At 36.9% G+C, this 24,228-nt stretch overlaps 4 protein-coding genes across 9 annotated transcripts; 3 read left to right on the top strand and 1 right to left on the bottom strand.

Annotated features, from left to right (window-relative positions):
• The first annotated feature begins 104 nt into the window (after positions 1-104).
• Positions 105-3,791, top strand: LOC143458909 (uncharacterized). Its single transcript, XM_076955818.1, has 5 exons — positions 105-1,857; positions 2,049-2,143; positions 2,546-3,014; positions 3,250-3,326; positions 3,417-3,791. Exons 1-5 carry the CDS (start codon positions 161-163, stop codon positions 3,512-3,514), a joined length of 2,436 nt encoding a protein of 811 aa, XP_076811933.1. The 5' UTR covers positions 105-160; the 3' UTR covers positions 3,515-3,791.
• Positions 3,792-4,019: 228 nt separating this feature from the next.
• Positions 4,020-5,934, top strand: LOC143471874 (uncharacterized). The gene is made up of 3 exons (XM_076969923.1): positions 4,020-4,736; positions 4,906-5,059; positions 5,207-5,934. The coding sequence occupies exons 1-3, from the start codon at positions 4,057-4,059 to the stop codon at positions 5,696-5,698; spliced, it is 1,326 nt and encodes a 441-aa protein (XP_076826038.1). The 5' UTR covers positions 4,020-4,056; the 3' UTR covers positions 5,699-5,934.
• On the bottom strand, positions 5,835-11,190 carry LOC143471837 (PDZ and LIM domain protein 3-like). 3 transcript variants are annotated; one of them, XM_076969920.1, is made up of 12 exons: positions 10,983-11,190; positions 10,780-10,847; positions 10,415-10,566; positions 8,713-8,781; positions 8,432-8,470; positions 8,301-8,336; positions 7,974-8,195; positions 7,473-7,688; positions 7,248-7,344; positions 6,909-6,946; positions 6,599-6,802; positions 5,835-6,276 (listed from the first exon to the last, which is right to left on the bottom strand). In XM_076969920.1, exons 1-12 carry the CDS (start codon positions 11,047-11,049, stop codon positions 6,123-6,125), a joined length of 1,362 nt encoding a protein of 453 aa, XP_076826035.1. In that variant the 5' UTR covers positions 11,050-11,190; the 3' UTR covers positions 5,835-6,122. The 3 variants fall into 3 exon arrangements, with proteins under 3 accessions (XP_076826035.1, XP_076826037.1, XP_076826036.1); XM_076969922.1 differs by lacking the exon at positions 7,974-8,195; XM_076969921.1 differs by lacking the exon at positions 10,983-11,190 and having other exon boundaries at positions 10,780-10,946.
• A 1,779-nt stretch (positions 11,191-12,969) lies between these two features.
• LOC143469736 (synaptotagmin-15-like) lies at positions 12,970-24,198 on the top strand. 4 transcript variants are annotated; one of them, XM_076967545.1, is made up of 11 exons: positions 12,970-13,193; positions 13,358-13,502; positions 20,063-20,261; positions 20,369-20,480; positions 20,651-20,792; positions 21,512-21,620; positions 22,045-22,194; positions 22,393-22,560; positions 22,726-22,852; positions 23,017-23,172; positions 23,384-24,198. In XM_076967545.1, exons 1-11 carry the CDS (start codon positions 13,025-13,027, stop codon positions 23,611-23,613), a joined length of 1,707 nt encoding a protein of 568 aa, XP_076823660.1. In that variant the 5' UTR covers positions 12,970-13,024; the 3' UTR covers positions 23,614-24,198. The 4 variants fall into 4 exon arrangements, with proteins under 4 accessions (XP_076823660.1, XP_076823675.1, XP_076823668.1 ...); XM_076967560.1 differs by lacking the exons at positions 12,970-13,193; positions 13,358-13,502 and adding an exon at positions 18,159-18,298 and having other exon boundaries at positions 23,384-24,193; XM_076967553.1 differs by lacking the exons at positions 12,970-13,193; positions 13,358-13,502 and adding an exon at positions 18,371-19,469 and having other exon boundaries at positions 23,384-24,193.
• The last annotated feature ends 30 nt before the right edge of the window (positions 24,199-24,228 follow it).

Here is a 24,228-nt window from a genome sequence, read left to right as displayed (position 1 = left end):
TACAGGTAGTTTGAAAACGATATACTGTCTTGATTTAGTACCATAACACGAACAGCTATGATCAAGTCAAGACAAATTCATTTCTTCTTGTAAGTTCGGTAAGCAATACAATTTCAATTCAGATTACTTATGCAATTTAGGGCCCATTTCTTAGTGTATAATGTTGTCAACATCGGCGATTTTGGACTACAGCCTTGAAACTGAGCTAAACGCAAAGATATGTTTAAAGCGTATTTTGGATGCAGTGGAGGGATTTTCTGAATTAGGTTTATGGAAAAGTCAATGCACGGAAAAGTCAGAGGTTCTTCAAAGTGTGATTTCGTATAAGCAAGGTCTTCCATCTGGAGCTTGGCCACTGTTGCATGTGTGCCAATCTCCAGATACACCTAACTCTCCAAGCTTTCGAGAAAAAGGAAATCAATCAATGGCCAAGTTAGCGAAAATTAACAACGACGTGGTGAGCATAAAAGCACAGCAACGTACAGTGAAAAGTTTAGGGATTGGTAACGCTGATACTGACGCGCTGTTAAGGGTGGAAACTGTTGCCGAACAGGTTTTACACAACCTTGTTGGTGTGGTGTGTGCAATGGATAACATTTTGGACGACGTTGAGCATTTTTTACCGGAAACATCTCAGCCTAGTTGTAGAATGTCTGTCACAAAGGATCTCAATCGAACCAGAAATGGAGGTTACGATTGTTTTCCATCCGAGTTTTTTAATGCTGGCGAGAGAGCCGTGGACGTTGACAGTGTTCAGGAAGGTTCTGGTATGGTGGAAAGACGTAGTTTTAGTTGTACTAACGATGACCCGGAAAACGTTACGAAATTTTCAGATTCAACAATAATAGATTGTCAGAAGTCAAGTTACCTTTCTTCAATCTATCAGAATCCAACAGAAAGAAAACTATGCCCAGAAACGATTTATAAACCTCCGGCTGTGGAACCTGTCGCAATGAGAGAAGGTCTAAATATTTCACCAGTCAGCACGGAGCAGAAGAGAAAACTTAAAGATACGCCCTGTGATAATGAATCTTGGTTTAACTTTATTAATATTAAGCCGGAGCGGAAGCGTAGTTTCTCTACCGATAGTTCGCATTATTCGAAGCTTAATTGTAGTACAAGTGGTTGTGTTGAAGAAATCCATGTTTCAGATGAGGAATTGTTTAACGATCCGTATCCAGATGATGCCCTTGTTCCCGTTGATAAGATTTTTTCACAGAAGTCCATACATTCAAGTGTTGTACCTGAGAAAAAGAGCCGGGAATCAAGCATTTTTATGGAAAATCCTTCAAACATACTTGACGAAAAAAACGAAGAGTCAAAAATCCGTAACTCCCAAGCAGTATCCGCTGCATCCGTGTGCATATCCTCAATTGGCCAGCAGTCAGAATTACAGCAAATGGACATTTCGTTTTTGAATAATAATTTTGATGACATGATATCAACCGATTACGTAACTACCATAGTTAACCAAGCTAATACTGAGCAAAATAGGGAAAATTTTCCATTAGCCTCAACACCCTCAGAACCCAAAAACTCCGATTTTGGATTTCTAGCTGTACCAACTATCTCGAGCTCATCTTCGACCGACTCCACTAGAGCAAAAATAGGTATTTTGAATGCAGGCGAGGAAAATACGACAGTTGTTAAAGCTCGAAGCAACGAATCTGGTAGCAGTCAAGGACAAGAATCCCAGATTGGTTTGTACCCCAGTCTTTCTCCGATTCAACATGACAGCAATATTTCAAATGAGGACAGATGTATTCATGAGAATATAAGCGAACGTGAGGGCCAGCCCAGCAAAAAGCCAACAAGCATGGCATTAGTTAACATCGCTTCCGGTCAATTAATTATGAGGTAAACAAAAAATCTCAGCTGCAATAGTCAAGTAGGCTTTTTCATATTTTTTCATTTGTTGACTGCTTTCCTACAGCTTTGGTTTTCACTAGCTAACGGCCTGTAATAGTTATTTCGATATGAATAATAGATATGTGAAGTGAAGTGCTTTTTTAACCAAGCTAACTAAAACAGTTCGAATCCAATTCTAGCTGTCCTAGTTTGGACGACATAAAGAGGAGAAGGATTGTTGAATGGAGGCCGTGGACATGGAAAAACGAAGGCTTCGCCGTTTCCTCCATGAAAGGTAAAAAATATTTTTTAAAGGTGAGCTGTTTCCTTGGCCGATGAAAGCAATCACGTAAAATATGCAAATGCACCCATTCCCGATAGATTTCATGCACACCAATGCATGAGTACTGGTACAAGTGGGACTCCTTATATCTTGTAGAATTACTGGTCTATACTATCTGTTTGCTAATAGTAGCAAAAACGTTGAATAAAGCCATGGCAAACTATTCGTGTGTCCCTAAAAGCGTTTTCGTTAATGACGATGGTAACACTATAGCAGATCAGGCAGGCCTATAATTCAGCGATAAACGAAACCTTTGCTACATAATACTCAAAGTTCCGACTATAATAGTTCTATTATACTGCACTACCACTAAGCCATTCAAGCAGATGTTTAGCAATTGAACTTTGTGTACAGAAAAAATAGTTTCCCCGGAACAACAAGCGTTGGAGAGCGTTGATGAACACGAAGCATCAATGACATTACATCATGATAATTCGGATGGTGTTGACGATGGGTTATCTCCCAGCGTTGTCACACCTTGTGTGCGCCCGCAGAAAAATCTTTCAGGATTTGAAGACCAAATTTTACCTATGTCTCTTGGATCGGAGAGAAAATGGTCTGGAGAGGATTTATCTCCTAGAAACAAGCGTCCTGTTCCAGAATTTGTCGATTATCCTAAAAAATTACCTCGGTTATGTCAAGAGTCGTCTTCAGAAAGTCTTTACGTTAACGATCAAGAAGTGCCACTTCAACACGAAAGCCTTTCATATTGTAATGAGCTACAGCTCTATGATACTAATGATAAGTGTCGAATTAATCACGATGCGCATGTCTCTGAAGAAGAGGAAAAACAAAATGATAAAAAAGTGATGCAGGACGACGGGTGCGTACTGTTTTGTCTTAGTTAGCTTTTTTCAGTTATATTTTCTACACAGAAAGCATTTGACCAAAGTTATAAGTTATTTCAGTTGTCAGTTGCCCATAATAATCTGATTATACGGTTTGCCAATGTTGTCATGCTTCATCAAACAAAATGAATATTTTGCTACAGAAAATACGACTGGGGACTCAGTCTCACAGTTGTAATAACATCAACGCATATATTATATTGTATATAGGCTGGAAAACTATGATGTATCGTTCCGTCGAAGGCCGCCGTGCTGCGGGTGCAATCACCTTAATTGTCAAAGCTACGGTACAATTTCTAACTTTGAAAATTTGTACTGATAAATAGTTACAAAAACAAAAGACCAGTGTTATGAACGTGTATTCTTCTGTTTTTCAGATTTGAGCAAGCTTTACCCACTGACTCCTTTAAAAACTTGCAATCGCCCCCGCAGAGTCGGATTGTCTAAGAACAGAAGAGCTCCTCAATTGCGCTGACGACTAAGCAAAGCATGTTTTATTCTCTGAGCTATAAGTTTAGGTGTATTTCGGGCATGAACATTTGATAATTTTTTTTAGTGTTTTGTGTTTGTTTTTTTCTATTCTATTTTCTATACATGTTTTTATGGAATATCCGAAAAATAAGTTAAAATGAAATTCATTTTTTGTTGTTTTTTGACCTTTAGTTAAGAGTTTCCTTTTATAAAATGAAGTTAGTCTTCTTATGTTTTGATGAGGGTTATGTTTTTGCTGAGCCAGAATGAAATACAGTAAACCAATTGAATTAACTTTGCTTTAGCAGCAATTAAACTACTGGTGTTCAGCCAGGTACATCAGGGCAAAGATAGTACAGTAGTTAGAAGACGCACCTTGTATCAGGGTATAGTTACTATAGTATGATGAATTCGACAATTATGAAGTAACTTATGGATTGACATCATAAAGTAAGCATTGTTATCTCGCTAGCCACAGTAAATTTGAAAACTAATCTGACCGAAAACCATCAGTTACAGTCGCTTTTCAGAGAGTTTGACAGAGAAATGGAGAAGGAAACTCAGTTAAACGTGAGCAATTTTATGAAATATGGAACGTCAATACCTCGGTCTGCCAAGGTTAACAGGACGGTTTTTTCCACGACGGAGGTGTTGAGATCTTTTAATGAAAAAGAGAAACTACATTCTCGCATGATGAATGAGTTATTGAAAGTACATGAACATAAAAGAAAGCTGTCATCAAAAAAGAAAGACTTTGCCGAAAGAATGGCAAATTTTGCCAAGAACGAATATAATTACAACTTAAACCAAAATATTCCAGGTTTGAATTCAAACCCTGGAGGATTTCGTGAAAACCTGTTGCAGGCTGCAAAACATCTATATATCGTACAGAATTATGACGACATCAGTCAACGGAGAATAATAACGAAGATACTGGAACCCCAGCAGTTGAGAGCCTATCAACAGCAGCAGAAAAAGCCAGAGTTGGAGGCCAATCTTCGTTATGCTAATAAGTGTGCTCTGGCCGCGCAAAATGCAAAAGACGACCACAATTTTACTTTAAACCAGTACAACAAGAACGTGAACCAGGCGATAACAAAATCGAAACGTCCTGCTGCTTTTATCAGATCTGAAGGCAGTGCGAGATGGGAGGAATCAATAAGCAACGCAAAGTGGCAGGAAGCTAAGAACCTTGCTCAAGAAGCCCTTGTCGACATGAGAGAATTGTAAGACGAAAGTTGAACATGACATATTGATAGTTTTGTTTAGTGGTTTAAATGCAATCTCTTCATCTATTTTGAAGATAAAAATTTATTTTGCCATTGGAAAAGTAAGCTTTTTTATACTTAGTTATGAACCACCCAAAGTTAATAAATCTAAATATAAAAAATGCAGTGTAAGAGGATTGGATTACAATCGAAAGGGTGATATTGTGGGTATGTGTTACGAGTACTCTCTGGTAGAACTAATCTATCACTGCAACGCGGTGCAGGAACTAACTAAAGCCATTAGATACATGATCAAGTGTTTGTCTTGCATTTCATCCAAGGTATGTTATTCAAAAGCCTAAAAACCTATTCAGAAGTGAAGTACCGTTATATATGTATAAAAGGTATATTTGAATATGACAACACTTGTTAATTTCGATTGCAATTTTTCATGTCCTGAAAAAGTCCAATTTTGTTGACAATTTTAGGAGGAAGACCCGGAGGAACCGAAAGTAGAGGAAACAGAATACACACAACCTAAGATATCACGTAGTGATGTTAGTTATTTAGATGAGCTTACGTCAGTTTTCAATGTGTCTCATGGATTGCCAGTAGCCCCAAATACAGAGGAACATCTGAATTCAGCGCCTAAGACCAAGAAAGCAGCCCACCAGAATAACAACCAGCGTCCTGGAAGAGTTGACTCAACTCAAACGAAAAGAAGAGGCAGTGATGTAAGGGATCAAGGTGATTCGCGGATTCAAAGAGGATACGTAAAATCATCCGAGCGTCCTTTTCCGTCGACAAATCCAATGAAAAATAAAAGTTGTGTGACGGAAATGGATGAAATAAGTTATAAAAGTGACACCACAACCACTGTTACTACAACAGCCATCACTGAATATTCAAAGTCGAGTTCCGATACTTCCAGCAACTCCTCAATCGTGAAAAACGAAGAAATTATTCAAACAATCGATTAGAATACAGATGAACTATTAGCTATCCTGAAGAGTATAGGCTGTAGGCTACACTGCATATCAACCCTTTACTTAAATTTACATCTTCCAACGCTTCAATGTGCTACAGTACAGCATCTCGGACTAACAATGTAAACTGAATGATCAGGTTGTGTTTATTTTTAAGATACATGTAATCGATATGCTATAGTATCGAAAACTTGATATAACGGTTCTGCATTTATTTTCGTTTATGTGCCATTTAGCGCTTATATACATAAACCATTACTAATTTGTATGAGCTAAAGCATGCCACATCGAATTTCAAAACACTTGTACATACAAGAGATAACCACACACATCAATCAGTACATCTAAAACTACTTTCAGCCAAGCATTCCAAACAAATCGTTTTACCAAGTTTAATGTTATCATTAAATATCAGCGTTTACATCAGATGATGCGGAAGCTCTTTGCCTCGGTCCAGGAAAGCATCCAAGATGTGAATGGATCGGGACTGCGCTGGAAGAGGAGAAGATCTCTCTTTCTTGTGGACGAGCTTGTAAACCGATGATGACTTGTCTACTTCAATATTCTGCTCTCTTTGTGCAAAAAAGCAGACGCAGGTTAAGCCTACACATCCCAAATTAAGCCCAAAATGTTTCGGTAAATTTTTAACTGAAGTTTGCGCTCATAACACTGCAAAAGGTACAATTATAAGGCTATTATAATTAATTACAGATCCTAAGAAAAAGACCATACTTGGGAACGACTCCCACCCCACATAATACCAAGTCACGCCACAAATACGACATTTTCGGTTCTGAGGGCCCTAAACTTGATACAAAATCGACATTCAAATCACACTAAAAAACACATCGACTACAGAAGTGATATAAGACCACGGCACGGAATGCAACTTACTCAAATGCTTCTGGATCTGGTACTTCCGCGCCTTTAGCAGCGGCTGTGTGGACCAACGTGTTAACTATTTGATTTGCACTGTACATTCCAACTGGTGTATTGTACTGAGCGTGAACAATGGTAGCCGATAATGGACCTTCAATTTCAATGCGTTGACACGGATAGGCCGCAGCAGCTACCTTCAGAGAGTTCCCAGGGTCCTTTCTGCAATTAGGATAGCTGATTAGTTAACAAACTAGGGAAATGTGAACAAGTGTAATATGTGCTATATATAACATTATCGGCACTGGTTATCTAAAATCTTACTAACAGGCCATTGCCGCCTTTTGTTTTAATTTTAAGTTTGTCCTGGTGAATTACGGAGAATCAGCAGCAACAGTATGACGAAGAAAGAAGCAAATGATATTGATGATGAAGTCACAGTAAAGAGGGACCGACAGTGAGAATATATAAGAAAAAGAAAAGCGAGACCGTAAAATAAGCTAAACTGATAAAGCAGAAATGGTGTGGCTAGTGTGGCACTGAATAAAACATACTGAACAAAATGCTTCAAAAGCTATATCCATGATTTAGGTAATTTTAAATTATTATTATACTAATTTACCAAGCGTAATTAAGACGTTCTTATCATCGGAAATATTCAACTTACGTGAAGCCAAGATACTTGTGAGTTAAATTCAGTGGGCAGCGGTTTGGGCGGTTTTAGTTGACGTTTTATGTAGTCGGGAAGCTTTTTCTGCTTTTCTCTTTAAAACAAAACACTTTTAAATACATGGACCGGTACATTTGCAGTATAAATAGAATTTCAAGTTCTCTCGAGACTTCTGAAAGAGCTGCAATTTATATTGTCTGCAACGCTTATCTATAGACTTACTGATCTAATTGGTCTTCAATTTGTTTTATTTCAACCTGCTTTGGTGCTTTCTTCTCCGATTCCGGTTTCAAATTTTCAACTCCTGGAGCTGGCTTTCTGTTTCTTGGTTTAGGAGCAGGTGGTACTTGCAAAGTATTATTTCCTTCGTAACCTAACAAACCATTTTCTTCTTGCGAAACGGGCGTGTTGGGCCTTCTTTTATCGCAGTCCGTTGCACTTAAAATAAAGTTGAAAAAGTTTAGTTAGTTAAATACATGTTACTTAAAGCTGATCCAGCCGTTTTTGTGGTATTAAGCATACCAAGCCGAAAAACTACAATTGTGTTACGCTTTATGACATACTTTGTTTTCGAATTTAGATTCCAGAACATTTGTGTACTGTTCCATATCATTTTACTAGGCTACGTGACACATGCTTTAATGAGTATGTGGGGTGCAATAGTGTGGGCCTATCAGAGCAAAAGAGGTGCAGTAAACATATAATCGTTGTATGAGTTCTAACCGTTTCGAAGTACGGCTTTGCAAGACGTGTTGGGTGTTTTTCGGCTTTCCACCGACTTTAATGACTAGTTTTGGCATTCGAGCTGATTGGCTCGAATCCTTAGCAAAGTCCCCTTGCACGACACCTATGCTGGACACCTTGGACTCGAAATTGCAATTGTTTTCATTGTTTTGATTACACAAATCCGTACAGTTCGAATCAAACGATTTCGGAGATCCTTTGCTTTAATGAAACCGAAACACGAAAGAATTTAACAACGCTACAAGGACTACACTACGACACAACCGACACCATATACGGAATAACCTACACAGTACTCCAATTCACCTTAATTGACTTGATTGTCGACTAGGTGATCTTTCGCTGAAAAATTATCAACAGTTACCGTTTAAAAAGGTTAATGCTATTTCACATATACCAGTATCTTCAAGCTTTACAAATACGTTATCACAGCTTACCTCACTGGGGTCATCATCATTTGACTTCTTGGACGCTCTCTAAAAATTTAACTTGTTTAATTGTCACTAAAACTATACGAGGAGACGCAAAATGCTGCTACAAAAGACTTCGGAAACCAGCAAATATATTGCCCCATTGAAGTTATCCGTTTGGAAATTATGCTGCATAAGCCATTAACGCACTTTGTATAAAGTAGCATACTTTTGATAGCAAATAAATGAACAAACTAAACCGAACACGTAGTGAGGCGTTTTTCTTTCAAGTTTTGCCAATGACTTACATGTCAGACATGCTGGTGATGTTTGCTTCGGAATGGCGCTTCTTTTTGGTTTCTTCTTCTTCTTCTGGACTAAAGTAAACTTAACCAGTAATTCTTTCAAACTCAATAAATTAGCTTAAGCTATACTTTTAACTTTATGTTATATAATGTTTGGGATTATACATAAATCCTTTATTACCAAAGCTATACTTTGACTTTACTTTGGTTTATCCCAGGGATGTCCAACCTGCGGCCCGCCTGAGATTTTTGTGCGGCCCGCTAGTCATTTTCACTCCGAATACTTTGATGACTGATATTGTTAAAGTAGTTAATTTCATCAATTTTTCTTGAAAATTAATAGGTTCTGCGGCCCACTGAATTATTTCAAGTGACAATGCGGCCCACTATAATAAAAGGTTGGACATCCCTGGACTTATCCAAACTATAACGTTTACTTCAAAATAGTTATACCATTATTTTCCTTCAAAAGCAGAGTCATGTCATTGTATAGAAACTGGGAAGGGTGAATGGCATTTTTTCGAAGAAAGCAACAACGGAAAGTCAATAAAGCATTACGTTTTGAAAGTATATACTGCATAGACGGTATAATAGCTGTAGGCCTAACTATGGTAGATATGATAGCTGTAGCTATCAAATATAGTGATTAGTTTCCATTATGCTACATAGTTTGGCGGCTGTAGACAGCTTGTCATCGACTATATGCACTATCACTTCGAATATACATTTGTTCTCTTTACGAAGGTCATTCGAAATGTCTCACTCATAATCGTGGAGGTGAAAAGCAAAAAAGGTTTCTAGCAAGATGACACTTCGTGCAGAAACCGCTAAACTTACAGGAGTTTTATAATTACATCACTTTTATTATGGCAAACTAAAAACAAATTTGATTTTCATGATTTTCTTATTGGCTTTACACGTTGTCGAAGCAATGATATTATAGTCCACATCAACATTGCCATAAATGAAAAATGACGATACTTTAGTTGATGAAGCTTCTTTGTCAAAAATGTGTCAAAAACCACAGGCAATATACCGAGATGTATACAAATGCTCAATTCGCTTTTCTAGTAGGTCGTACAAGCGTTCCTTATTGCATTGATTTAAAATAATGATGTAAACAGAAATTGAATACAAGCCCCTCTAAACTTAAAAAACCGATATTTTAATGTACACAAGGACGGAAAAACTTACGGTACGGTATTTAAATTTTGTTTTGAGTTTTAGTACTGAATAAATCCAAAAACAAAAGTAGCCTTTGAGCAGGGTGTGCAATGAAAATGAATGGAAGATGGAATGGAACGACAAATTCAGTGTGAAATATGAAATTGTTAAAGTATGGAGTGGAATAGAAGATTTTATTTATGGAATGGAACGAATCTTCCAAACTTTCCATACATTTTCTATACTAAACTTGAATGCACATTCATACAGTTGATCTAAGTTCATGCATTCCTGAAACAGTACACGCACACGTTCATTCATACAAGCAGTGCGTTCACCACATACTATTAAATTTGAAATAGTGTTGTTTATTCCATTGTCGAAGGTGTTAGTATCGTACAAAGTATGGAATATGGAATGGGAGAGTTTTGCGATGAAATGGAACGGAATGGAACTTTTTTTTTATAAGAAAATACATAATAGTATTATTTATAGTAATAAAAACCCTCAGGTAAAAGCTGAACCTTCGGTTTTCACTAACCTCATCAATGTAAGGTTGAGAGTCCATCCCGAAATCTTTATCATTTCAAGCAGTTCAGGCAAGTCCATATGACTCACTGAAAAACCATTAACCGCTACCAAGTGATCACCTTGCATCACGTTTGCTTGACCTGCCTTTCCGCCAGGTGTCACCTGTGGATAAAAATCTATGTTTGATGCAAGATTTCTAGCTAATTTCCGATGTGTCCTATTCCCATCAAAATCAATGGAATGACCTCAAGCACTAACGTACCCGATAAAACCCAAGCGGTTTACTTATATAAACTGGCAAGAAATAATGATTCACCTAACGTGTTTTTTAGTTTTAATGGTTTTGCTAAAATAAACAAGATATTTGCTACTAACCCTTGCTATCGTAGTGGGTTTTCCAATGAAAGGTCCACCGGCCAAACGGAAGCCCCATGGGGAACCACCTGAAATGGACACCTCATAAGGCATGGTTCAATCAGATATTGAAGAACAACTTGAAAATGGCCCTAAGTCTATAAATTTTACTGAAGATAAACCTTTGAAATTTCTAATAGAACCGCAAACAGTATAGCACTTACAATCAGTCACTTTACTATGCAACCATTTTTTAATGATCTGATGCTTTCTTCCTAACATCGATCTCATTGTAGAAAAATGTCCTTTGTTTAAATTTTACGTTTGAATGCGAGTTGTAGCTGTCTTAGTTATGACGTTCATCCCAGGATACCTTTAAATCTCAATGTCAATTTTACGGGGCGGCACATACATTCGCCTAAACTGGAATACTTCCACTACACAAGAGGTAGCAATGCATAAATAAAAGGCTTTAAATAATTTCGTTTTTTTTAGAATAATTTTGAAAGGATGGATTGTGTTAATAGCATTAAGTAGAGTTTGAAAAATGTCGATAGTTGGTTAATTAGAATCCTTAAGATTTAAACTCTGAGGTCAAACTGAAATGTAGAAATAGGCAAACAGTTCCCACAAATTCTTGTTCTTAGCTCTTGGTGATTGTTTTGAATTGGCCTTCCGTTGGTATGCCTCACGAATTTTCAAACCTATACTGACCATCTTAGGCTTTGCAAAACCCTCTACGCTCTACAGTACAGTCTACTGCATGTATATTGGCTTAATACGTAACTATTGACTTCACGCAGAAAGTTTAATACAGTAATACAAGACATTCGACTGCCATGATCAAATCACTGCTATAGGCCTGTATGGCTGTATCTCAGATTACATTTAACTAGTCACAGCAAGTGCATAGTACATGTAAATCTGAGGCCTTTCACTTGTCTGGATCATGCAGCTGACACTTATCCTGTGGGTACTTGCATTATCTGTGTTGAAGTAATCAGCGTTAGTGACGTTTTTCTCCCAAGAAAGTGCATATACATACCTTGGAACTTCTTTTCGCCGTCTTCGCCTTCCAAAGGCGCTAATGGTTTCACAGGCAACGTATATAACGCCGACCACTCAGCATATGAGTTGAGGCTGCGTTGACGCCGTTTAGGCTAAGAAGAAACAAAACAAGTATGTAATAGACCTAACTGACCCCAAGTGCATATTACTTTATATGTGGTGCATCAATCTGTGCCTGTAGTTATATGCAAACGACGATACCTAGTTACCTACATATAAGAATAAAAATCCCAAAGTTGTATTTACAAAAAATTAAAATAAAGTTTTACCTTCATTTGAAGTGTAACGTTTACCAGCTAAAAGTATGGGTGCGTCGTGTGTTGCATGTATGTATAATCTATTCATTTACATATCACGTAAAACAAGGCTAGTTCTTCACACCACTGATTGAAACTGAGGTAGTAGTGTTTGGCTACTGAGTGGCCGCCGGAAATGCACGCAATACCTAATCTAATGGAAAAATGCCGGAATACATGTAATCTGTAAATAATTTTTACGCGTCTGACGGCCGACATACATGCAAATTTACCGAGCTCATAAAGGGGCTCTATGGCTGTGGTTTAAGTCGTTTTTTAGGTGTAATCTTAAAACTGCACCATGTGGAAAGCCTAAACTGGTCATCTTACGTCATTTTCTGTGGTTTCCAAAGTGTCTATTTAGAAGATGTTATCACATGCATTTGAAATTCATCCGGTCATTCGGGCCAAAGGTAGAGTGTGACGTAGCCTACGTATATTGTATTTTCGTCAGATTTTTTTCTTTTGCCCCTGGGCATTTTTACTGTGACAAAAATGTCAGATGTTCATGTATATGCACTTTTGCTTACAAGGGCACCACAAGCACATGCTGAGTACTGGGTCAAGACAAGAAGGTGTCTCGCATCAAAAGTGAAATTTAGATTCCGATCAAGGGTTTTCAAGTTTTTGTAATCAAATATGACGTGTTGCCTTGGTGAATTTGTAATCAAGTGTTTGACATCAAAAAAAGATTATATAAAAGATGTAAGGAATTATCGCCAAATCAACTATTCGAAAAGTAGCACCTAGCTGGCAAACCTCCAGGTTTTTGCTTATCCTCTTCGGCATGATTGAGTTGTGTTTATACTTACGGAAAACATTTTTCCAGACTGCACAATCACATTAATATTTCAGAATCTGCTGGAATTTCAGAATTATCTTTCGCAGTTATATCGTGGCCAATGTTAAGAGATATGTATTTGAAGCAATCGTTGCTTGAGTCAGCTGAAGCTGTTGCTGACAAATCTGTTGTGTCAGATCATTCCACGTCACTCACCATCGTGCTGGTTCCAAAAACAGGAAACTTAGAGCAAGTCAGGGGTCCGATGCTAACAGTTTCATTACGTATCGGTGAGAGTTTATATGATATAAACTATATAGTTGACGTCCGTTTTACCCAATGCAATATTAGAATAAAACCAAGGTAATCTTGCATGTATATAATTATTATTTATCAGTAATCTATGTTTGATTTCCAAAGTTTATCAAGTCATCTTAAACCTTTAAACTGTTAGTCATGCCAGTTGCCATTTCCGTCGCGAGTCTTATGGTTGTCTCGTTGGTGGTTTTCTTCCACTCTTGGAGAAAGTATTCGCGCTACGAAAACTTCTTGTTGAAATCAAGCACGATTCGGTGGCATAGATACACAAAAAGAAAGAGGTAACACAAAATTCGCTTTGTATAGCTTCAAGTTTCGAAGGGTTCTCTTATTGCCTACAAGTGGAGCAAAGTAGATTTAGATAAGATTATAATTCGCATCAAAATAAACTTATAATTAGGATTTTATAGATTACTGCATCAATTTTTTAATTGCCATTTATTGAGTTATTTTCTTTTCCCTTTAAATACTAGTTTGTACGATTCCAACATTGCTTATTTTAATGACAAATTGGCATCACTTTTATCAGCCATCCAAATAGAGAGAAACGCCATTGTAATAAGTAAGAGATTACTCGCAATGAAAATTGACAAAAAACTTTAAAATGGCTGCGTTCGCAAATTTCACTGAATGAGGTGCAGAGAGTATAATCAAGATATATGTATAGCCTATGGCCTATAGCATTAAAACGTTCACTTGCAAACGGAAATAATTCTTTAAATAATCCACAGTAAAAGGAACAATATAGCAGCGAGCGGTGAATGATGTAATTGTAAACACATTAAACTTGCTTAAAGTGAGGGGCCAGTCTAAAAACAAGTTGATCTTATATGAAAGAACACTAGTTAGGTAATTATATGCAAAAGAAAATCGCAAAATCGGCCTTAATCGTAACGTAGATCAAGGCTCTTGTATTGTCATAGGTAATCACAGACAACACAGAAATTCATAAATTTAGCAATACCCACCGTATATCAGGTATGCATCTTTTACAGCTGTATGGATTGCTCTAACTGCCAAAAGCTTGATAGGTGACAGCCTATACAGCCCAACCACTGCAACCAGTACGATACCGGTTTGACGGGAAGCCCATGCACTCCAAAATATACCGTAACTTAGCGTAATTTATTCAATCACGATGCTTCACATTGCTAATTTTTCTCCCATGACGCCTAATTGGACATAGACTAAACTCCTATGTCCTACACTTTTGACTTTAGCTGACTAACACCTAAGAAAAGCAATAGCAGCAGCATTTTGTCATGTAACTTGAATATAATCTATGACATTACAAGAGCTTTAATCTATGTGAAAATGAAGGCCAAAAACTGAGACTTTTTGCGATTTTTTTTGCCGATAACTACCTAAACACGACTTATTTTTCAAAAATATTTTACTGGAATGTTCAGTTAATAGTGTTCTTTCATTTAAGATCAACTTGTTTTTGGACTTGCCCCTCACTTTATCGATATGTTTTAGACAAGAATAAAAATGCACAGAAAAGATAGGAAAGTGGATATATGTATTTTAAAATGACTTCCGCGTCGTATCGGATCAGTTTTGGTCGGACTGTTTACCTCGTTTTAACATTTGCATTTACGGTATAATTAAATGTCGTCAGTTCCGTTCCGTGGATATTTTGGTTCAAACGATGTAAGATTATTTTTAGTAGAATCGACGTTTTATTTAATATCTCCTGAAACGTGCCGCGCAGTTAGAGTATAATCGATATATCCATCCTTTTTCTGTTCTGTTCCAACCTTATGTTTCGATGGAGATGTAGTGCAAGTTTGGCAACATGAAAAATTTAGTCAGGAATTTATAGTTATGTTTTTCGGATATTTGTCATTGTGAGTGACAAGTTTGGTTTCATTTTACTAAATATTTTTGTATTAAACGAAGTATTTAAATCGATTCCTACGATATGATAAATGTAAATGTTGAAATAACCAATGCAAAATGCGTTATATGAATGCAACATGAACTAAATGTTTTTGACATCTTCTTCAATTGCATAATCCTATACTGCCTAAATTAACCTGAACTGTCAAAATTATGCTTTTTTTTCCTGGACCTTTTGTGGAGTAGGTTAATTCTGGTGTATATAAGTGAATTTACACGTTTAATTCTCTACGTCAGTAAAGTCACAACACACCCGCTTTGTTTGTTTACTTTTGACATAGCAATTGTTTATAAAAAGCGAAAATGTCCAAACTAAGCAAAAAGAAAACACAATCGCACGTATTCCCTATATTTTTAAGTTTGAATAATTGATGCTGTTATGAGATAGGCCTCAAATAAAAGTCGCCCTTGTTCTAATGGCATACTTTTCAAAAGATAAAATTATATGTTTTTGCACCTCATGTAAGTTGCATGAGGTTTGAAGTGTTTAGTCGCTTAAAATTTTAAGAGGATTTGCTGTGCCATTGTCGTAAAGTTTGTGCCGAAAAAATTAAGAAGTCGAACGTTTTTTTTTGTCATAATCGCATTGTAGGCACTCGAATAAATTTTCTAGCTAAAACGTATTTTTTTAATGTTGTTGCTTTCAAGTATAAGGACTGTATAATGGGAGAAAGGTAGTCTAGGTAAAAGGTAGTGAATGCGCACGTGTATAAGCTCGTAAATTGTTTTTTGTCGCGGTATGTAGGCTGTAGGGTGTTTAGTTACTGTATAGGCCTACGTCACTAAAAGTTAGCATATACGTAAAGACCTGCTCTACAGGAACATCGCAATTAAAGTTTACTCGTATACATTTATTGTTTATTTAAAACAAAAATGCCTATTAACGAGAAACTTTATCATTACGTGATAACCTTATATCATGCCATACTATTACTAATGTTGTATATTTTTATTTTCGACATAGAGGTTGTGTGGTAGACCTGTAATTCTTCTTCAATCTTTATTTGCTATTTTTTTTGTAACCTGTCGTTGTCCTCATTGTCAAGAATGTAAATAGTTTACGCTTAGCCTACTGATTGCGCTCGCAAAAAAGCGCTGACTAAATCTTTGTGATCAAAGTTTAATGACAAAGAACCGTACTTTAAACGTACACCTATGGACATGGTAGTTAGCACGACGTCGTTCTAAATAAAAGGATAAAATTTGTCCTCCTGTGGTACTCCGTTTCTCTTTAGATATCAAAATACTTGGTTTCAAGTGGCATCCTTCAACGCAAAACAAATGCGTTTTTATTTGTAATTCTATAAACGAAAATAGGTATAAAATTCTAGAGCCCTTAAATACCCGGATACAACAGCTCAGGAGATTTGATATATTGCGATGTTCGAGTGGTATTGGTCAGTAAAGCGAAAACGAGGCTATATTAGTTTTGGATTGTAGTCTGTAAAGTTTCTCAATACTCAAGAAATAAAAGCCGCCTGTTGAAATAGGTTTAGCTAAATGATGTTTTTAGACAGTATATACTGGTAAAAGATTAAGCCGAATCTTGTTTAAACAAGTGGAAAATTTACGAGGTTTTACAACGCTACAGGTCCCACATTATTTGAAGAAATAATACACAAAGAAAAAGCCACTCTCAGTCAGTCACAACATGGTAGTTGGACATAAGCGATTTAAGATCTTTAAACGTTTTTATACAGTCGAAGATGATCAGGTAGTTATTAGCTCATTTTGCTCGACAAGTAACTTTTTCTACATAAGGGCACTGATGCTGCGATTCTGTCCAGCATCAGTAGTAAGTAAACTTACTGCACAGTAGGCTTTTGAGGGTAGATACAGATCAGCGACGATCTTCAACCGGTGGGCCGCAAATCATGCCAAAATGTTATAATACAAAAAGGGAGTACCGTGAAATGGGGTCATTGTGAATCTTTGGGAGCAATTTAAAGGCAATTTTTGAAAAAGACTGTTTTTAATTGGACTCGTTTTTACTATGTGACTAAAAACATCAATAAAATTAAATTATGTAAATGAGTGAGCCTCAAAATAAATTGTCAGCACGAGTGCGGGCCGCGAGTTGAAAAAGGTTGGGAAATATATACTGCTATCCAGATGATATTTTTTCAACGTTGTGATCCGGAAACGTTTGTCAATCTTCTCTTTCCTTACCATAAATAAACAGTCGTCCAACTCTGAGCAAATTTGGACATAACTAGGATATCGATTTGCAAATCTGTGGATATTAAACATGATAAAGGTAAAAGGAAGTAGAGGCACGCAAGAAACGCCTTATGTTTGCAATATTTTTAATGCGTTAAAACGGACAAACAAAAAAATAAACACCTTTTGATACGCAGATTTTTTTCCAAAAATCCTTCAAACACGTTTTGAGCTGTACCTGCATAAGCTTGGCTAAAATGACCAAGTTCACCGATGTAATTAAGGTTAATTGAAGGCGAACAACGCAAGTCTGGCAAGGTGAACAGTGACGTCACCGTTGTTAAAAGCGGCCACGACGAAAGACCTTGCTAAAATTAGTTCTAAATTTGGCCAATGGAATTCTAGCAGCTATGGTTTCGGGAAAGAAATCGCTCTAGTTTAAAATTATTATTTTCTGAATGACGGCTTCGCGTAATCGCTTTATTGTTATCGTGCGTCATTGCTTAATGTTTTCCCACCTTGAACCCCTGACTAGGCCACTAAGTTATTCGGGAAGGTTTTAATTGCTTTTAATGATACCTTAGGCTTATGTTTGCCGAGTCACAGTTCTTAATATACTGCGACGAGAGAGCTTTTAAGCGCTTAATGGTGGTGGCGCAAGTAAAAAAGTCTAAATTTACTTAGGAATGTAAGAGAGCGCTGCTGAATTATGTTGACTTCTGTTGGTGCTTTTCATCTTTTGTAAAAGATTGAATGCGCAGACTCGCTCGTCAATCTTTTGAAGTGTTGACAGTGATCCAAGATAAGGCGTTCCTGGCGCTTGGCCACCCGTCACACTTTTGTCTAAACTTCCATGTTTTCGTTTATTGGGATAGTGTTTGGTGCAGCAAGCTGAGAGAAGATCTGCACGGTATTTGGCAAAAAGACAGGTTCGTTGTTCTACGAGAGTGCAATAAAAGTCCTGCACTTGCTTTGCCAATCGTATTACTGGATTTCTAGTACTTAATCTCGACAGGTGTATATTTGTTAGTGAAAATGTTTATGGTGACAGCAATAACACTGACGAGGTTCAGTCTATAGAAATGGCCGGTAATCGGTATCAGCAAGGTTCCTGTAGACGTTCATTTTTATGTAATATAGCTACAATGTATTGTCGTATTGTATGTTTAAGTACGCATTGTAATTGAAACGATGGGTTAGGATAGGGCCTGTTCATAAATCGCAGTAATTCAATGGTTTTGTCACACCAATTCCACAATTTCATAACTCACCGTATTCAATAAAAACCGCAATCCTCTGGCTTCTTATTGTTTTAAGAATTGTATGTTTCACCATATTAGACGACAAATACAGTTGTAAATGATAAGTGGTAAGTCTAGGTGAAAAAACATACTATGTATGTAAAAAGTTAGTTTTCCTTTTTTGGGTTATGTAAAAGTTAATTCAGGTTAGATTTAGGTAAGGTTAGCAAGGAACTGGAAAATATGTTTCGAAAAAAATAAAATTTTGCCAGGTAAACCTAAGTGGCAGCTTTTTCAACGCGTCCGGAATCAGTGTATAAGCGACTGAACTACAAACCGAAATACGATGACTTGTAAGTATCAGTCAGCTATAGGACTTACGGTAGACTGTTGTTTGTCGCACGGGGGTCATCTAACGTTTAAATGATTGTTTACGATTGATTCTTTTTTGCAGTTGTGGAACTTGAAGAAAATTTTCCCATATTTGTTTGTTATCAAAATATTTTCACGTTATCACGTTTCTTCATGGTTCATGAAGTGCAACTCGCTATATTATGACTCTCCGCGTTTTAGTTTGGCCTTCTCGGTATTGTCATTCTTTGCTAAGCGTGGTAGACCAAGGAGGTAACCATTTGAAAATTTCTCAGTGAAGCAGTAACTTCGCTTTATAGTCAAGACTTTCGAGGCGCATATTTAGGCAAAATGAATGAAGGAAGGTTATATATTAACTAACTTTATCGTGTGTCGTTTATGCACTGCAAAAGCTCAACCTAATCAGGCATTATTTTCCTTGTGCAGATAACAAAGCTTTATTTATCGGTTGCTTTGAATAAATTCTTTTATAAACCAGTGAAAATTATTACGTTGTGCTTCTTTGAAGATCATGTTTAAAAGTGCTTTCAGACAAATATGGCAAAATGGCGCGTCTGACGTCATTGAATATGGGTAGGTCAAAAAAGAAGTTATATGTTATTTGTAAAGCATAAAAGGGCAAACATCAACCGATACATACCGCACTGGCACAAGCATTGCAACAATGTGGTGATTTTCGTTTGATTTCATTCCAGCATTGTCAACGCTTATCGATAATTTTCATGGTGCCAGCAGCATAGGGAAACGTGCCAAGGTGATTTAAACAAACAGCGTATATAGATTTTATGGCCACTATCTGGGCATATTTGCTGACGTAGATCCTTGTTTACTTTGTCCCCTGGCATTGCTATTTGTACGTTCCAAATAAAACAGATGTAATTTTGGACTAACTGTTTGACATGCGTCAGGGAGAATTACTGACATATATAATGTCTTTATTAAGTAATTTTTCTTTTCTTTTTATCACCTTTTTAACATTTGTTTGTAGATAGTTGAAAACTCTTTCTATAAAGTAACTTCTATACGTTATTTTTTTCGTAAAGGATCTTTATTACGCGTATTAGTTTTTATTGTATCGACAGCAATAGTTGCTAGTTATCCACAATTTTGCTAAATTCCTGAATAATCTTGCTATGTTTTTACAAAAATCCTGCGACATTTTACAGCGAAAAATCAGACAACGAAATCGGCACCCATACAGGTCATATACCTATCACCAGAATTCACCCCGTTGCAAACAACGGGCAACCGTCAACCCCGCCGTCAGCTCCACGCTCTCCTGCAATCGGTCGGGCATTTCAAGGTGATGTCATTCCGTTCGTGGTCCCCCCACTTTCCAAAATGAGAATAAGTCAATCATATCAGGTATGGTAGTAACTGGTATTTCCAGTCATCACATGACTTAATACTTGAGTGTTAGTTTTACTTTGTGATCTAAATGTTTTTATGGTATAAGATGTTCATGTCTTCAGTTACAACCTGTGCAGCCGACCTTTAAGCGAGACCGCGTTTCCATCGAGTCACGTGGCACACTGAACCAATCGGACGACGGTTCTTCCGTGGGCAGCGAAAATAGTTTATCAGGTTAATTTAATTCGGTTAAAATTATTGATTGTTGGCTGGTTTAATCTGCGAGTCAGTGGACGTAGATTGTATAGGCTGTAAACGTACATAAATATATGCTTGAATTATTTGTAGCAATAAATAATATTAAACTATCGATTATTATTTAAGCATCATTTTTGCACATCTAGGGACGCCTGTCTTGCCTAGAGTAAGCCAAGCAAGCTCGTTGACTGGATTTTCTGTTGACTCAACTTTCTCAGAGTGCAATTCGCTTGCCGCCTTTCAAAGTAGAAATACACCTTTGGGAAGATTTGACCCGAAACTTTACATGTGAGTCATGCAATCCCGCACTGTGATTATAAACATTTTCTTGTACGAATATTGTCTTAAACTCTCATCTATATTTTCAAGTTATGACGTCATTTTGCTACATCAACCAGTACTTCGAAGTTCCGTCTTCTATCGTTTTTTTTTGCTATTCGCTTTTTGAAAAGCTTTGTCGCGATATAGGTCTCGTCACAATTTCCTTAGGACTTACTTTTTCACCAAACGTCTCGAATGTTGACGTCATGTTTTCAAAATAATGGCGAAACATTTCAATACAAGTATGGCGAATGGACGACTTTCGTAAACAATGACATTGTAAAACTACCTAACTTTCAGTAGGAAATTATTACAAAACAATTTTGTAACAAATATACTTTTTGACACTGCAGAAAGCACAATTTAAACAAACCGGAAGAAAATTTGTATTTGAGTAATTTTTCAGCGCAATCAGTCTTAAAATCGCAAGTACATGTATATAGAAAACGGCGAGTCACTAATTTATTATTTTTACCCGCACAAAGATTTTTGAGAAAGAATAAATATCCTTCTATGGCTATATATAGAGGAAAACATCGAGTATGCATTTCTTAACATTTGCCTACTAAGCTTTTGTTTGATTGAATTTAGAAGTCGGTTAATAACCGACCTATTCATAAAACCTAACATGCGCTGAGCACGTGGTTAATCACATTAGCATATTTTTCTAATTACATTTATATTAGATGCTCGGAAGCAGTTGACACCGACCTTCATCAGAGCCGTTGCGGAAGAGTGTGGTTTTCCATGGTCTATGACGGTGCTGTTGAATCTCTTACCGTCAAAGTGCTTAAAGTACGTTGTTTGTTGGCTGAATGCTGATATTTTAGGGTCGTGCTATGTATGTATATGACGTACAGATGACCCGCAAAATTCAATCCAATTATATCGGTTATAGCGTTGGATCATGTTACATCGACCATAACATTGACAACGCAACGTGTCGTGCGCATAGACAGAATATATAACGGAAGCGCGTGCCTCCAGAATAAGGGACTTTTCTTTTTTCCCATTGTCAAATTTAAGCATTGAATGCGTTGCATGTTATATTAAGCGTCAAAAGACTCATCAGTGCAAAAATTTAAATCGTTGCGGCTTTTGTAATAAACTTTGTTACTATATAATTAGATATAGCATATTACGTCATATGTGAAAGGCTTGTTACTGCATGGTGAGCTATTAGAAAACTATTAGTCAAAATCTTTCTTTTTTACTGTAGGTAAAGCAGCTTCCACCCAGAGAACACAACAACAGTCCGAGGGATAGTATTGTTAAGCTATTTTTACTTCCAGACGAACGAATTTCCCAGCAAACCAAAGTTCGAATGCGCAACAACAATCCAACTTTTAACGAAACTTTCGTTTTTCAGGCAAGTTGCAGAACTAAAATATTCGAAACCCGTACTATTGCGTTTAATTTTACTGCGGAAATATTTTGCTCATTAGCAGTGGATGCAAATTAGCTCTTTTCATGGTAAAATGTTGTTGTTGATCATAACCCCTGGAAGTTTCAGCACCGATTTTACAAAACTGTTTACACTGGTTTCATTATATTTACATCTCCACAGGTGTCTAGCTCCGAAATTCGGAAGCGTACTTTGCGGTTGTCTGTTTTTGATACCGACAAAAAGAAGTCCACACGGTCCTTACTTGGTCATGCCCTTATAAGTTTGAATGATATTGATCCATCAAAAGTGAATGAAGTTGTATGGAGGGATTTGGACGATATTGCACACGTAGGTTTGAAACTAAAACTTTTCACATTAATGTTGGCAAGTTTTGTCGGCGTTGTAATTGCAATTTTTTTTCAATTTTTGTTCCCGGATTTGTGTCACTTCAGATGCGACTTTTATAGGCTTTTTTATTTGTAAACATAATGTTCATGCCAAGTATTTTTGCAGCCTGGAGACATTGGCGGTTCGTTGGGTGAATTACATAATGCAATCACTTACTTTCCTAATTTAGACCGTCTTGGAGTTGTTGTTTTAGAAGCCAAGAATTTGTGTAAGCTGGATCTGGAAGCAACAGGTGCGTGCAGACTAATGCAGTTTAATTGTTTAAACCATTTAAAATAACATTAAAACAACGTTAATATATTTACCACATGCGCAGTTGCTTCGGCTGTCGTTTGAAGATTTATATTGCGGTTGTTAAATAGCTGCGATTGATGTTTAACTCGATTTTTATTGAAGGTGTCTACGTAAAGGTATCACTCAAACAAGGTCACCAGGTGATAAAGACAAAGAAAACAACGACGAAGGACGGTTTATCTGACCCACAGTTCAACGAATCTTTTGCCTTCAAAGTGTCTGCAAAAGACATCGACCAAACGTGTCTTTTTTTTAATGGTATGTTTCTATGGCTTATTTGGTGGTTGAATTAGATTTGCGCAATACGTATAGATTTTATCGACAATTAACACATTCCATAGGCTGCTGGGTCCTGAGGGAACAATAACATCAAGTAATGTGCGAACGTTTGCACAGCCTAGCTACAGGCACACATAGTGTGCGCAGGCAGATGGTATATGTACAAATAAACCGTTTCTTTTTATTACAGTTGTTACTACAGGCGGCAAAGGTGCAATTTACAAAATGACCTCCACCCTCAGAAATACTGTGACAAAAGGACATTTTGGCGCCTCCGAACACAAATATGGCAGAGTCGCAATCGGGTCTTACATGTATTGTCGGGGTGGCCAATTACTTCACTGGCAAGAAATCATGGCGCAACCACGAAAGTCAGTTGCCAGGTGGCACACCCTGTCAGAAATCATTGTCAACGAATGAAAGTTTATTCGTTAAATCAAACAGAATTGGATTGGATCGTGAAATTCGAATTACGTTTTTCCTATTAGTTTTGTAACCAGTTAAATTGAGAATTTCAAATGAAATTCAAATCTTAGCGGCTACTCACAAAGTTCCTTACAATTGACAGAAGCCGTTACTGACATGGTTAGTTTGACTGTACAAGGTGTTACTGCTTCGCTAAACAAAATTTGTTATATATTTTTAAAACATTATTGCACAAGAAAACCTTCATTATGTTATTAAAATAATGACAAATAAAGGTTTATTTGATTTTGCTCTTGTTTCAAATTATTGCCGGGTTTTGATTAGACACAAAGCGTATTTTTTCATTGTAGTTTCTAAATGTTAACATGTGCAGTGCACCAAAGAAATTTCAGCTATATTTTCAGCTACATCGGCATTGCTCTAATACACTTCTTGTTCAATCGTCTTAATCGTTTAAAAACCGATTGATTTTACAACCATTGCACAAGTTTCTTTTATTTTTTTTATGTTTTTAGCCACTGGTGTTAGCCTGTATTGTTCTAAGGGTCAGTGCAATTACACGGGATTTAAGTGCAAAAGATTTATTGCAAATAAAGATATTGTATTTGC

Source organism: Clavelina lepadiformis, chromosome 1, assembly GCF_947623445.1.
Source record: "Clavelina lepadiformis chromosome 1, kaClaLepa1.1, whole genome shotgun sequence".
NCBI lineage: Eukaryota > Metazoa > Chordata > Ascidiacea > Aplousobranchia > Clavelinidae > Clavelina > Clavelina lepadiformis.
Note: the sequence above shows the minus strand (reverse complement) of the source record. Positions and strands in the feature narration are given on the sequence as shown.